Here is a 14,673-nt window from a genome sequence, read left to right on the forward strand (position 1 = left end):
AATATAAAGCTACAGCCAGAAGATGGTTAGCTTAGCTTAGCACAAAGACAGGAAGCAAGGAGGAGCAACTAGTTTGGCTCTTTACAACAGTAACAACATTTGCCTAGTAGCACCTTTAAAGTTTAAAACCAGTGATCTCTTTTTGTATTTAATCTGCACAAAAACTGAGGTGTAAAAACAACAATTCCCCATTTTACATGGGTTATAATGTACATTGGCCTATTTCATGGCTGAAATCAATAATGATGTTTTTAACCTCTTGTTTTAATACAAATTAAACAAACAAAATGTAATGATACTTTTGGACAGAACCAGGCTAGCTGTTTCGCCTTGATTTTAGCCTTTATGCTAAAACTAAGCTAACTGTCTTCTGGCTATAGTCTCATGTTTAATGAACCATGAGACTGTATCAATCTGATCATCTCGCTTTCTACCAGAAAGCAAAGAAACATATCTTCCAAAATGCTGAACTACTCCTTTAAATAAAAAGGCACATTTACCATGTCTTGCTCAAACAAATGCTGGAGACTAACTCATTAGCTACGATGCAACACTGGGCTGCCATTCGACGAGTAAACGTTTAGACTTTTGTAAACTTTGTCTGGTTTTCATCAAAATAAGTGAAACAGCTCAAAAACTGTCAATTAAACATAAAACGCTCACGATATAAAATGTGTTATTGTAGATGTTCTGTACTGTAGTATTTACATATAAACTATTTCAATGAGATAGGAAAGAAGGCGTACATTTCTTACCTTAGTTTTAGCTTCACACTTGAGTACATGGTGAAATTGTGTTATTTTAAAATTACCAGCCAAGTACAAATACATTTTTTTGCTATATATAAAAATGTTACATTGTATACCCATCAGAGATTATTTATCTACATTAATATTTATGACATAGCATTGTTGCTTAGCAAGAATTCAGATGCTGAAGATGTTTTATGAATGTTCCTGCTGCTATGTAATTATCTAGACAAACTGCTATTTTTGTGATTCAGATATGTAATTATTGCCATTAAAGTTACTGTCTCAAATGGGTTGGCCTCAAGTCTCTCCTTTTATATGTGTAATTTGAATTTTTTTATACATATAAAAAAAGGACACAAATCATCCAGTGCAAAGGCAAAAAGGTTGACGTGGATTACAGAGTGGATTTTAGCTTCCTGAAGGGTTAGTGTTGTTCAGGTACCATGAGGTGCTGCAGTCACTGTGTGCAAACATCCTCACTGCACTGAAAGAGAAGCTACAGAGGTCACAAATAATGAGCTTGAAAAATGTATTCACTGAATATTTGATGCACAAGAGGCATCTATTACTCCAACTTTAGGTGCAACTCCAATTACTGGCACTCAGGCTAATCTCCAGGTTTGTGGAACATGTTGATAAAAATGTTTTACACATTAATAAAGATTACTGTGCAGAAAACCTTGAGGTTCACTTTGCAGGAAAATGACTTTTTTTGATAGCTAAACTACTGAGCACACGTTCCCCAAAACAAGAGGAACCATTTCTACTTACCAAAAGCATAAAGTGGCCATAATGTATCTGCCGTGGGCTGATAAGGGTCTTAATCAATACTGTGTCAATAACAGTTTCTAGCTTTCACTCAAAATTTAAACAGAAACGTTGGAAACTATTTTTACAGAAGAATTCTAAGGACCGATAAAGAGCTTTGAAACATCATATTTGAGTCCAGGGATGTTGTGATTAAGTCTTACAAGATTGTCTTCTTGGCCACCATAACACCCAGTGCTGCAGATTTAACTATGGATTGATAAATTACGCTAGATGAACTCTTCAGTTTCTGCGATAAAAGTCTGTATGAAGCCTGGTCTGTCCAAGGAGACCATTAGACAGTTTGCCTTGTTTATGAGACTGGGACAGGGAAAACAGTTAGAGGTTTCTACCTCAATACACAGATACAGTGAGAAGTAAATACTGCCTATCATGACTGAAGAGGAAATGTTTGAACAAGACAACACCATGTCTGAATATTGAAACTGGTAAATGACTCAGAAATCCTGGTCTTGTAAAGATCAGCCAGTGACCTCAGAAAGCTTGAACTTGTTCAGGGCCTCTTCCACAGAAGCGTGTCAGCAGCTTGTGACTAGGCCAGTTTCTGCCACAGTGTGAGCCCTGAATGAAAACAAGATCCATTTTGTTCCTGGGCTCCAACCCTCTGTTGGTCTTCAGAGAGGGTCATGGGGATGCCCACTGTACACGCTGCAATAGCTTCGACATGGTGGGTGCTGCAGGAAGTGAACAACAAAGCCAGGGGGCAATAGTGTTGAGGACCACGTGTTGGACATCATGGACATACTGAAAACCGCAATGATCACAGGACAAAATACCCAGTTCTCTGGACTCAAGATATTATGTCCAGGGCCCCTGAACAATGTTTCTAAATATGCTACTAATTTAAATAGTGTTTCCTATTCTACAATCTATTATATATTGACACCACTGAAACACAGTCATTACTGAGGCTCATTCTCTGTCCTTAATGATGTAAACTACAGTAATCTGATGTTGCAGTCCTAAACTGTAGTGCACTAAAAATACAGTGCTGTGTAAAGGTTTGCATAGCTCATTAGTTTTTGCACTAGTCTTCTAACTTTTTTTTTGCTGCACTGGAGGAATATGTTATGTTACAAAATTTCAAAATAATGTAACTACATGAATTTCAGAATATTTTTTATTCTGTAATGACCCATTCAAGAAGACATTTATCCCTGACTACCTGAAACCCTGAGGAGGTAGTCTTCTTAGTTTTTCATTTTTAACTGCTGTTGTGTCTTATTTGTGTGTTGTGTGTTTTAGCAATCCTTCTTTTTTTCTTGAATCTCTTGCTTACATGTTTGACAATGAGGAAATCAGAGGCTTCTTATTAATCAATTTTGAACAACACCGACTTATCATTTGTTTTTAATTCTCCTGTTTGTGTACATTACAATGCAAAGTTCAGCACAGCTTGTACTGTAATGGTAAAAATATAGTCATGGCTTAAAACTCATGCTTGTATTTGAGGCAAGCATATTCTATCTCAGACACCAAAACTGTGATTTAAATACCTGACACTTGCATTATATGCTATTTCCACTGTTATATTAATAACCATGCACTACAGGAACTACATACAAGGAGACATTTTGGGCAAGCCTGTCGGTGCTGTTGTTCCATGTTATACTACATATAATGGATTTGTACAGTAACTTCTCAGTACAATTAGGTACAGACTGGGATCATCATTCGAGTTTAAAAGGTTTTTCTGGGTCTTTGACACAGACACTGACAAACCATGGAGATGGAATAACAAGTGTGAAACTGTAAAGTGGCTACTCTGACATCACTACAGATGTAAAACAGAGTCTGCTGAAAACAAACCTATCAAACAGAAAAATGTTTTTGCCAATGCAACTTCACCAGGTTAGGAAATCCACTCCTATATGCATAAATAAGTGTTGCAAGGCAATCCAGTGGTATAGCTTGCAAACCATAATAATCTAATTGCTTTGAATAATGGCATACAAGAAATAAAGCACTGATTTAAAGCAGCAACCCTGTAGATCATCAAGGTTAAGAATAAATGGTTTGGAGCATATTAAGAGCTGACATGATGCAGCACTGCCCTCTAGAGGAGAGACTGTAAAAATGTTCCAAGCCATTTATTTGCCTTCATTCTAATACTTCCCTTGTCAATGCCACACCAGTACATCTACATGTTGAAGTTCATCAGTTAATTATGGCTTTTTAACCATAATTGTTTTTGTCATTCACTTATGCCAAATCTGCGCAGGAAGAACAAGACCATGGGCTGGTTCTGCCACAGAGACTGGAGCTCTACACTGTGAAACACAAAGAGGAAAAACTAGGGCTGCAACACATAATTATTTTAATTATTATTAATCTGTCAAGTATTTTCTCTTTTAATCATTTAGTTGCTTAGTCAATAAAACATGACTCCGCAAAGTAGGTGACAGATATAACATATGGAAAAGGTAGACTGGGCATCATAGGTTGAGAGAGTCAATGCCACAAGCCTCTAAGGGGAAGCCAAGAAAGCCAGCACTGCTTTACACTAAAAAGAGCACTTTTAAAACACAAGCATTCAGTACAGCAAAGGGACTAAATCCTTGAGTACAACAAGGCTGGAAACCGGTTTAATTTTTAATTGTATGTCATATTATACAGCCTACACTTATCATGTGTTTGATGTAAACATTTTAACGCCAAAAGTAGGCTAACTACAGGCCTGTCTTTCAGATAAATGTAGTGCAGTAAAAAGTACAATATTTCCCAATGTAATAGTGCACAAGTATAAAGTTGCATAAAATTGATATCTACACAACAGGTGCCACAAATTTAAAGTACTTCACGAAATGTAGACTTATACTTAGCTGCATTATAGTTCTGACCTAAAGTGTGCTGTATGTAGCCTATACTGGAGGACAGATGTGCTTTTGCAGCTGGGACTGTCCGCGGTGCTGATGTTGCAGGGAGGGGCGTGACGTCACGAGCGAGACCGGGAGGGAGAGGCGAACGGGGGGAAGGAGAAGGAACAGAGGAGAGAACGGGGGGATGACTGCCTCCAAGGGAAAAAACACAACCAAAAAAATAACCATGACTCCTGTAATTCATTCTGCGTCTTTTATAAATCACAGTGGTCGCTCTATTTACCTACACAATATGCTGCAATAAATGACGAGCCGCCCCGATTAAGGTAATTATCATCTTTCACGTTTCAGTTTGCACGCCTTCTTCATTTTCCAACACAGCTAAGTCGTCTGTATGGTCGTCACCTTTAGAAGCAAATTTCAAATCGAGGATCATTTGCCAAGAGACTAAAAAAAAAAAAGCAATCGATTACCTTCTTGGCTACAAATGGGATCTATAAGCTATTGGTCAAAATAAATGTTTCATTGCGTTTGACCAGTACTGCTACGTTATCTTTGTTGCTGTCTTGTCATCGTTATAATCCCCAGCGGCTCCACTGTGTCCGATTTGAGCTCCCTCCATGAAAAAATAAAATGGAAACAGGCTTCATGAGAGCAGTGCCGCATACTACACTGCTGTATTCAGCCACGTCCAGCACATGGGCTTTGAGCACAGCCTTAACATGCGCGCAGGTTGCAGTGCGTCGTGCTCATCAGTGCTGTGCCATCATTGCTGTCTGCTGATGACTGCAGTGTTCTCTTGGTAGCTATACAAGATCATTAGCAGCACTATGCTGACTATACCCCACTGTGGTGATCATGAATGACCTCTAGTAAGAACAGTCAAACCAGAACAAGTTTTAATCGTGTCTGAGGCTTAATTTGACAATGTTTCTTTTTTGTTTGTTTGGTTTTTTTTTTCCTGTAGTGTAAGCTGGCTTGAGTGAGATGTCATCTCCAGGCATGGGTACCCCCAGTGACCCTCTCTTGGCTAGTCCTGGAGGGAGGTTATCCACAGCTCAGGAAGGTAGTCTCTGGAGAAGCTCACTCCCCAAAACAGCCAGCTTCCCAACGTCCACCACTCGGCACCTTAGTCACAGAGCCAACAACTTTCAAAGACAGCCAAAGCGCCGGAAGCTGATAAGACCTTCACCGCCTCCCCCGCCCAACACACCTTGTCCTCTGGACCAGTTGGACCTCACTGAGCTTCCCCCGAGACGTACCTTCCCGGAGCTACTCTTCAATGGCTGCATCCTCTTTGGTATAGAGTTTAGCTATGCCATGGAAACAGCTTATGTGACTCCTGTGCTTCTACAGATGGGTCTGCCTGATCAATTCTATAGCTTGGTGTGGTTTATTAGCCCCATACTGGGTAAGTGAACACTAAGTGTTGGAGTTTCATGTGATATGTTGTAATTATGAAAATCAAAATCTTGTTGCAGTCACTCACTGACTTCTGTCTCTGTCTTTGGCTTGAAGGATTTCTCGTTCAGCCGCTCATAGGAGCATGGAGTGACCGTTGTACATCCCGGTTTGGGCGAAGAAGACCTTTCATTTTTGCCTTGGCTATTGGTAAGATGTGTTAAAATAGTACAACAGTGATTTAGAGTGTACTCCCATAAAGCTGGGATTCTTGCAAGAGACAGATAAAAAAAAAGGAATGGTTAAAATCATAGCAGCAGAGGCTATAACATGCTGTGGCTTTCAATCCATAATGTGAAGCAAAAACAAAAATACTGGCCATGGATTTCCATGATGCAACTTGATAACATCTTTCTTCAACTCTTTCCTGCCTGAAATGAAAATAATTTTAAATATCCATGGCCTCATTTTTAATTGGCTTTGTGTTTTGAGGCTTCCAAGTCAAAATATGTTTTTGGTGCAACATGAGTAATTTTCTCAAAACTCCCTTAAAGCCACAAAAGATATAGAATTGTTTCACAAGCTGTGCAGTACTCCACATTACTAGTAATTTCACTGTACAGCTGGTGGAGCATGATTTTTCCTCACTCTGTAAGATGTCTGCTGGACTCTTATTGTTTGTTTTAAAAATGTTCTTCTGTTTCCTCCTTCAAAAGGGGCTTTGGTTGGTCTAACGCTGGTGCTGAATGGACGGGACATCGGAGGTGTACTGGCTGACACAGCGTCAAATCACAAGTGGGGAATTGTCCTGACAGTGTGTGGCGTGGTTCTGATGGACTTTAGCGCTGATTCAGCTGACAACCCAAGCCATGCCTACATGATGGATGTGTGTAGCCCAGAGGACCAGGATAGAGGGTTGAATATCCATGCACTCCTGGCAGGTAGGGAAACACTTACACCGTTATAAACACAGGTTTATAACAGTATTATGCTGTATAATTATTATGGTAGTAAGACAAAAAAATTGGTGACTATACTGTGTATTCTTTGAAGATCATTTGTGGAAAGCCAAGCAGAAATTAAGCTATTAAAATGGCTAAATAAAAGGTTGTATTTTATTTGTATTCTTAATGTTTCCATGCAGGACTAGGAGGTGGATTCGGTTACATTGTAGGTGGCATTAACTGGGACCAGACACAGTTTGGAAGGTCGATGGGAGGTCAGCTGAGGGTCATATACCTGTTTACGAGTGTCACATTGGTGATCGCCACAGCCATGACTCTGATGAGTATCCCCGAACGGCCCCTACCAAAGAGCCAGCCAAACAAAAACTCAAGCAAAAACCATCTGAAGAGCCCGATCCTCCCACTTCCCCCCTCTCCTCCTGTTCCTCCAGGGTCAGCTCTGGGACTGGATGAGGAAGACAGGGAAGGTCTTTACAGCTACAAGTCTCACCCATGTAATCCTGACCCTCTGGCCCATTCCTGCAGTGCCAATGCACGCCTCTGTGCTGGTCTCACTAGTCCCATATCACCCCTGAGCCCCCTCACTCCAAAATATGGTAGCTTCATAAGTAGGGACAGTTCTCTCACAGGCATCAATGAGTTTGCCTCCTCTTTAGGAACCTCCTACATAGACAGTGTGCTCATAGAGTGCTACACAGGTCAACAGACGCCACAGGCTCTGGCCCCCATCTCCACCACTGCACCCCTGCCTCCAGGGGACTTCCTTCTTCCTGACGAGTTGATGCAGGAAGCAGGGAGCCATCCTGCAGGACAGATCCAGCCTGATGTGGTGCCTCATCCAGCTGGGGAAGCTCAGAATACAGACGTGCCCCAGCCTGAGGGAGATGCACTGTGTAATGAAGCATCTCAAGTCACAGCTGGGGCTCAGCCTGGTGCTGGGTCACACCGGGGCTCCAGTGCCGGTATCCTGAAGCGACCCCAAAGTCTTGCGCTGATGGAGGAGACCATGGCAACCCAGATCATTGGGCTAGAGAATGGGCGGAGGAGAACAGTGACCTTCAGCCAGCAGGTCAGACATATTTTGAAAAAGACAAAAGCAGTTTGGTCCGTAGCCACCACAGCATTTTTAAACACAGTGTCTGTCTTTGTTGTCTGATACAGGTAGCAAACATTTTGCTAAATGGAGTTCGCTATGAGAGTGACCTGAGCGAGAACGTGGACACAGGAGAATCCCAAATGTCAATGAAGCTGCTGTGTATAGCCATCTACAGGATGCCTCCCTCGCTGCGGAGTTTATGCACTAATCATTTTTTGGGTGAGAAAAATAATCGCCATTTAAATTTAGTTTAGTAAAAAAAATCCAGCACACCTTAAAATCTACATTTATGATGAACTGAATTCACTCTGTGCTGTAGGCTGGCTGTCATTCGAGGGCATGCTGCTCTTCTACACTGACTTCATGGGGGAGGTTGTGTATGAAGGAGACCCCAAAGCATCCCACGACTCTGAGGCTTACCAACGCTACAATGCTGGTGTTAGCATGGGCTGCTGGGGCATGTGCATCTATGCATTCAGTGCTGCTTTCTACTCAGGTAAGTTACACTTGTAATCACATAGGGAAGAGTAATTTCTTACCCTGGGCGGATTTGTGCACTAATTTGTCTTCATTATAGCTTTACATTTGTTCTCTGTTTCTCTCTGGGTTTCTTCTTCAACTTGCAGCCATACTGGAGAAACTGGAGGAGCGTTTCTCTCTTCGCACTCTATATTTTTTTGCCTACCTGGCGTTTGGTTTGGGCACAGGCCTTGCCACGCTGTCCACCAACCTCTATGTGGTACTTTCTCTCTGTGTCACCTACGGGGTGCTCTTCTCCTCTCTATGCACACTGCCTTACTCTCTTCTTTGTGAATACTACCAGAGCCCTCAGGTCAGTTTCTAGATATGTGCAAGATGTAATTTGGTTGCTTGATAGTTTTATCTTTTAACTTAAAGAAATGCCTCAATACTTTAGGAAATGTGTCTATTCGCCATATTGCCAAGAATTAAATGAGAAGGCTGATACACGTCTGGTATTTGTCTGTTAAAAATGAAGCTATAGCCAGCAGCCAGTTAGCTCAGTTTAACACAAAGACTCGAAACAGCCAGCTAGTTTCTCTGAAGGTATGAACATCCACCTACCATCTCTAAGGCCCACAAATTAACATAGTATATTCATTTGTTTTTCTGTACAAAAACCAATCAACACGCTGTGGTTCTAAGTGACTGTGACTGCAAATCCCACCATTTTGACCAAGTAAAAGAGGTTTGAAATCTTAGTGGCACTTCCTATTTAAATAAAGGCTAAATATAGAAATAATAATAATAATAATAAAAACTAAATGAAATGATTGTGCTGGGCTAAACAGATTTTGTTACCTTAACCTGACAGAGCCAGGTTAACTCTTTCCTTGTTTTTGTTCTTAGCATTTTTACTTCTTGACACTGATAACTATTTTTGTAACTTATTTTGGTCTTTGCTTATTGTAGAATTTAATTAATATTTGGTTTTAGTGTTGTACGTGTGTTTCATGTTGTTTTGTGTGGAAATTGTGGAGAAAGAGGTTTCTAATTCGAATGAAACGTTTAACCTTGTAAAAGTAAATAAAACTTAATGTAGATACAAAAGTGGTATCAGTCTTCTCATCTAAATCTCAGCGAGAGCAAATATTGGATATTATAAGGATATTTCTCAAAATAATAAGAAATATTGCTGTAGTGATATCACTGTAGTGTTTTGTGGTGCACCACATAGATTTGGGATGTAACTGACCTATTTCTGTATGTATGCCCCTCAGTTCTGTGGCTCATCAGAGGAAGGGACCAGACGAGGAATGGGAGTGGACATCTCTCTGCTCAGCTGCCAGTATTTCCTGGCTCAGATCCTGGTCTCTGTGGCAATGGGACCTCTGACCTCACTAGTGGGTGGGGCCCAGGGAGTGATGTACTTTGCAAGCCTGATGTCATTCGTGGGCTGCCTGTACTCCTCTCTCTGCGTGGTGTACCAGCTGCCCGCCCCTGAGGGTGAGCCCCCCGATAGCGAGACCCAGCCACTGTTGGTGCACATTTAGAAAAGCCTTTTAATTTACTTTACCTCACACACACACACACACACACACTCAACGGCACACGCTCTTACACTGTTGCTTAGTGTCTGAGTGCGTTGACCTTCACAACACTGATAGGACAAACGCAGTACATGCTGCCACACACTGTACAGCACAGTTCCATATATTGTTCTACTGCTCCTCTCAGAGGTAGACAGACAGAGAGACATTGGCCACTGCTCTAATATGTGTATACATGACCAGTGTGTTCACATGCATTTTCCCCCTAACTTTTGCAAACAAGTGTGTGACCTTTTTCAATGCAGTGTGGGACAAACTGATTTGTGTGTGTGTGTGTATGAGAGAGAGAGAGATTGTGTGTGTGAGCTCTTTGATTATAGATGTCTGATTCTTTGCTATAAAATCTTGCATCATCTTTTCATGCTTGCTGGTATTTAGTATAGAAATGTTAATCACAAAAGTTAACCACAGCTTTACCCTCTTTTTTGTCCTTTTATCAGTTGCCTAATGTCTGCATGAGCTGCAACATAACTTCCCAAAGCCTTGTGTTAATGTTTTATTTTAGTTATATGGCCAAGGGAATGTCTACCTGCCTGTTTCTCTGAGTTAGCACATTAGTATCACAGCTTAGGCAGGATTTTTTGGACTAAATGAATGTGCTGCCAGTGACCTCTCACTCTCACCTTTAATCCTTCTTTATTAATTCAAAAGATCTTTTGTCATAATTTAGCAAACATACTTAATATTCATGTTAAACTGATCAGCGCTTAATCACATCACACATTTTTATTATGAGACCACCTCCCAGTTTGGTGCTAGGTGGCTCTGTTCAAGTCCCATTTTTTAAATTTTTTAGATGACACGTATAGTCATGCACACACATTCAAAAACACAGTGTACTGGTGGCAAATTCTCTCTGGGCGCTCACTAAGCCACAGGCAGCCCTGTGAGCTGTCACCCTACTCCTGGCCATGGCATTGTAGTAATGACAGTGATTCTTGTCATTATCAGGAAGAGGAGAAGTTGAAACTGGGGTGTGAATCAGCACTCAGGGGGAAACCGAACAAAACAGAAGAACAGAGAGAAGACTCGTGAGCTATGGGTCACCTTGAAGGTGGACAACAGTGAAAGAAAAGACTGTGGGGGGGGTTCATAGCACCTGCAGCAAGCACTTATTGTCATCTTTAGGGCGCATGCTTAAGATAGTAGGCTTCTGCTCCACCACTCAGCTCAGCACAGTGATGACTTTACATCAGTTAACCAAGTTCCTCACAGGAAGTATCAACATTCATTCCTTCTTCCATCCTAAAGAAGCCATCATCAGAAAAATGGTACATGTTTTACATCTGTTTCACCCTGGCAGAGAGTGTTACCTGTTCAGCTTCAACACAGGCCCCAGCCTGACTTCAACATGAACTTTAGTAGAACCTGTTTTAAGCCTTTCATTGTGATGGTTTTCATTGGCTGGCTCACACACTTGTGCCAGTGTGTGACATTATGATGCCAGTCATAATTGCTGTCTCAGAGGAATGTCAATAATTGCCTACTATTAAAGCCTTCTGGACTGGCTGGATGCACACCATGCTAACGTTTCTAAGGAAACAGTAATTTTGTGGCTCATGCTGTTGCAACTTGCTTGAGAAAAAAAAAAGGTTTTACCATCTATTGTTCAATATTATCAACTTTACTGTAAAAACTACTTTTATTCAGGGTTCAGTTAAAACTATAAAGTGACCATTTTCAATTTCGTACTTCTGTGTCAATTACTGTTGTGATTTTATCACTGAATTGCAACTTACCATATCCGGCGGACTTGAGCAGTGATCTGCAGTGTTAAAGCACACCACAAGGGGGAGCCAGAACACGCAGGACAGCAGTCCGTTGATTCTGGCCAACCTTTTCCATTACTAAGTGAGAGATTATTCCTGCTCCTTACTGCATCTGAGACAGCCATTTTCCATGTTAACTAAAATTGGGTCAAGTGACATCATCTTATAAAGCCATGGTTTTAAAAAGCATTTAACTATAGCAGGTAACATATACACAAAATAGTTATACTTAAGTAAAAAGAATTTATTTGTTAATCAGAATATACAAAGCAGTGGCTGATGTAACCCAATGTCATTCTGGTTCTGAAAAAGGCAGTTTGGACAAAACTGGCTACCCAGCCATAACATATCATTTAAAACATAAGAAAAACCAAGTATAAATGGTACAAACCTGCGTGGAATGCATACAGAACAAATGACCAAAGCTCTAAGATTTAAGAGGGGTTAACTAACATAGCAAAATCCTGCATCCATAAAACAGGGTCAAGTCTTATCACAGAGGCGCAAGACGGAGCCTTTTCATTCACTTACACCATCTGTTATGTTAACAGGGCAGCCAAGCTGAGGATTTACTAGCAGCTCAACACAAAAAGATGCCTCAAATAAAAATGCTAACAACTGTCCATTAGCCCCTGCTTAAAACTTATCTTTGGTCCTTTATGTGAATCTGAGAGGTCAACATGAGCCTTGGAGAAGTTGAGCAGCTGCCTGTATGTATGAATCATCTGGTCAGCACTGACTGAATAGAGATTGTGCTTCTAACATAGTGATATAAAACTTCAAGAAATAAAAAAAAACTGATCTCACCCTGTGGCCCAGTTTGTACAAGTAGAAAAAAGCTCACTGTAAAGACCAATAAATAAGATTTCAAAGAAAAAAAAAAGGATCCAGGGCCACTGTGTTTGATAACTCCAGTGCAATGTGACATGGGAGCAAACAAAAAGAAATCTCTCTCAACAGATACAGAAAGCACAAGCTCTATAGCACAGTGTTGACCAGGCTGGTTAAGACAGTGCTGCAAAGAAGTAGCGAAACAGGACAGAGACCTAAGCCTCCACATCTGCCTCTTTTGCACCTCCATTTTCCTCTGTCTTCGGCTTTTTTGTCTCCACCTTTTCCTGATGTCAAAACAAAATATTTCACACATTAGCAAAAGTTTAGAGTTCACCAAATCAGTCAACACAAAAAACAAGTGATTAAATTGTATATTCACCTCCTCCTCTTCCTCCTCCTCGGCTGCACGTTTCACAGGCTGTGCATCAGTCTCCTCGGCAGGGGGCACCTCCTCTGCACTCTCTGTAAGGACAGTTGGTCACTTCAGAAAATACATCCTTTACAAGATTTCTAGATCAACATCAAAAAAGAATTTTGAAGTCAAGGCCACACAAAGGAAAACATTTTATCGGCAAATCGTGAAAAAAAGGTGACAAATGTTAATTATTTTAAACATGTTGTGAATGTCTTCATCTTAAAAACAGCTTTATATGAACATACCATCCCCATTTTTGTGTTCCTCCTCTGCAGTTTCTTCCACTTTGTCACTGTGCTCAGCACCATTCTGAATGAAGAGAAATAAATGTCACTCCACATCAGGGCTTTTATGATGTGGGCAATTTTATAGGATTATGGCCACTATTTCAACGAGAGAAAAAAACTAAACATGCAATCGCAAGCATAGCTGAAATAAATCTCCCAGGGTCTTGCACGTACAGACTCCTCTGGGAACACTTAAAAATGGCATGTGTATGAAGCTCTTATTGCCTCCCGGGAGAATTAACCAACAAGCTCTGGGAAACCTCACACTAGAGAGACCAATGGAGACATCCAAAGGCCTGCTAGCTAACATCTGTGCCATTTCACAACCCAAACAAAGCAGAGTGTGGAAAGCAGCTGAACAGGAGGGGGAGGCGGGTGCAGCGACACCTGCATGATGAAGCGTGCTAAGACAAAAGGCCATGAGGCTAGTCCTCGCCTCCGACTCACTGTGCCATTGGCAGGTGCGTCCCCGTGGTCGGTCTTCTCCTCCGCCACATCTACTTCTTTCTTCTCTTTCAGCTCCTACAAAATAAAAGCATTTCCTTTAGTCACGTTCAGCAAAGAATTTATTCTTAGGTGTAACGCGTTCTTACCACGGGTGGGTTTAATTAGAAGCTCGGTTACCATAATGTGTAATTCAGTGAAGACTGGCGGAAATAGTAAGTTGCAATACTGAAGGTTCTCATCTCAAGTCCCGAGTAGTGTAACGCGGACGTTACTGTGGCTTCCCGCCCACAGCAGCAGCTCCGCTTCACCAGCTGCACCGTTTCTACCGCTTTGTCTGCTCAACAAGACATTTCTAGCTAAGCTTAACCGCATCTTATACATTTGAATTTTCACACATAATATTTATCTGTCGACACTGAAATCACGAATGAATCACGTTATTTGGTGAATTGTTATCGACAAGTGGCATTACATGATAAGTCGTTTAGATTAAAACTGATTTTCCCAGGTTTTATGTTTAAACTTACATTAAGTAACGATAATGGTAACGTTTGCCGCAACCGCCGAAAAACCCGAGCTAGCTAAACTGATCGATAACATAAATAATACATCAACTTAGCAAAGTTCCCAAAAATCCTTTAAGACGACGTTTCAAACGGGAAAAACTGAATGAAACGCACCTTCGCTGTAACCTCTGCAGTTGCGTTCGTGTCAGCAGCTGTGTCGGCCATAGCTAAATTTGTGAATAATTTAGATAATTATATTCCTGATTAGAAAGGGATTTTTAATTTTTGGCTCTTTGCCTTCGAGCAGATAGTCCAAAGACGCTGGGAGAGAAATGATGTCTGCCTGTCTCTGCTTTTCTCTCGACCTCGTTGAAAATCTACTCTCGTTGGATACAGTGGGTCGATCCCGCAACCGATTGGACAGTGTCGACCAAATGCGTATTCAATTGGACGAGTTCTTTGTCAATCATCAGAGGGCCTCCCGC

At 41.2% G+C, this 14,673-nt stretch overlaps 2 protein-coding genes across 3 annotated transcripts; one reads left to right on the forward strand and one right to left on the reverse strand.

The window, feature by feature from the left end:
* Positions 1-4,263: 4,263 nt before the first annotated feature.
* On the forward strand, positions 4,264-12,572 carry slc45a1 (solute carrier family 45 member 1). Of its 2 annotated transcripts, XM_020598148.1 has the most exons (10): positions 4,264-4,725; positions 5,367-5,810; positions 5,918-6,010; positions 6,517-6,741; positions 6,945-7,834; positions 7,927-8,080; positions 8,181-8,357; positions 8,488-8,693; positions 9,601-9,826; positions 10,882-12,572. In XM_020598148.1, exons 2-10 carry the CDS (start codon positions 5,387-5,389, stop codon positions 10,908-10,910), a joined length of 2,424 nt encoding a protein of 807 aa, XP_020453804.1. In that variant the 5' UTR covers positions 4,264-4,725; positions 5,367-5,386; the 3' UTR covers positions 10,911-12,572. The 2 variants fall into 2 exon arrangements, with proteins under 2 accessions (XP_020453804.1, XP_020453803.1); XM_020598147.1 differs by having other exon boundaries at positions 9,601-12,572.
* LOC109959063 (prothymosin alpha-A) lies at positions 12,455-14,578 on the reverse strand. Its single transcript, XM_020598149.1, has 5 exons — positions 14,363-14,578; positions 13,683-13,757; positions 13,194-13,257; positions 12,913-12,995; positions 12,455-12,817 (listed from the first exon to the last, which is right to left on the reverse strand). Exons 1-5 carry the CDS (start codon positions 14,411-14,413, stop codon positions 12,746-12,748), a joined length of 345 nt encoding a protein of 114 aa, XP_020453805.1. The 5' UTR covers positions 14,414-14,578; the 3' UTR covers positions 12,455-12,745.
* Between the last annotated feature and the right edge of the window lie 95 nt (positions 14,579-14,673).

Source organism: Monopterus albus, unplaced genomic scaffold (assembly GCF_001952655.1).
Source record: "Monopterus albus unplaced genomic scaffold, M_albus_1.0 scaffold36.1, whole genome shotgun sequence".
NCBI lineage: Eukaryota > Metazoa > Chordata > Actinopteri > Synbranchiformes > Synbranchidae > Monopterus > Monopterus albus.

Excerpts from the sequence above, each read along its gene's own strand:
- slc45a1 (XM_020598147.1), top strand. The coding sequence starts at position 5,387 with ATGTCATCTCCAGGCATGGGTACCCCCAGTGACCCTCTCTTGGCTAGT. Across the intron at positions 7,835-7,926 it reads CAGTGACCTTCAGCCAGCAG|GTAGCAAACATTTTGCTAAA; the intron begins GTCAGACATATT and ends TGTCTGATACAG. Across the intron at positions 8,358-8,487 it reads CAGTGCTGCTTTCTACTCAG|CCATACTGGAGAAACTGGAG; the intron begins GTAAGTTACACT and ends TTCAACTTGCAG.
- LOC109959063 (XM_020598149.1), bottom strand. The coding sequence starts at position 14,413 with ATGGCCGACACAGCTGCTGACACGAACGCAACTGCAGAGGTTACAGCG. Across the intron at positions 13,258-13,682 it reads ACGCACCTGCCAATGGCACA|AATGGTGCTGAGCACAGTGA; the intron begins GTGAGTCGGAGG and ends CTCTTCATTCAG. Across the intron at positions 12,996-13,193 it reads GGAACACAAAAATGGGGATG|AGAGTGCAGAGGAGGTGCCC; the intron begins GTATGTTCATAT and ends CTGTCCTTACAG.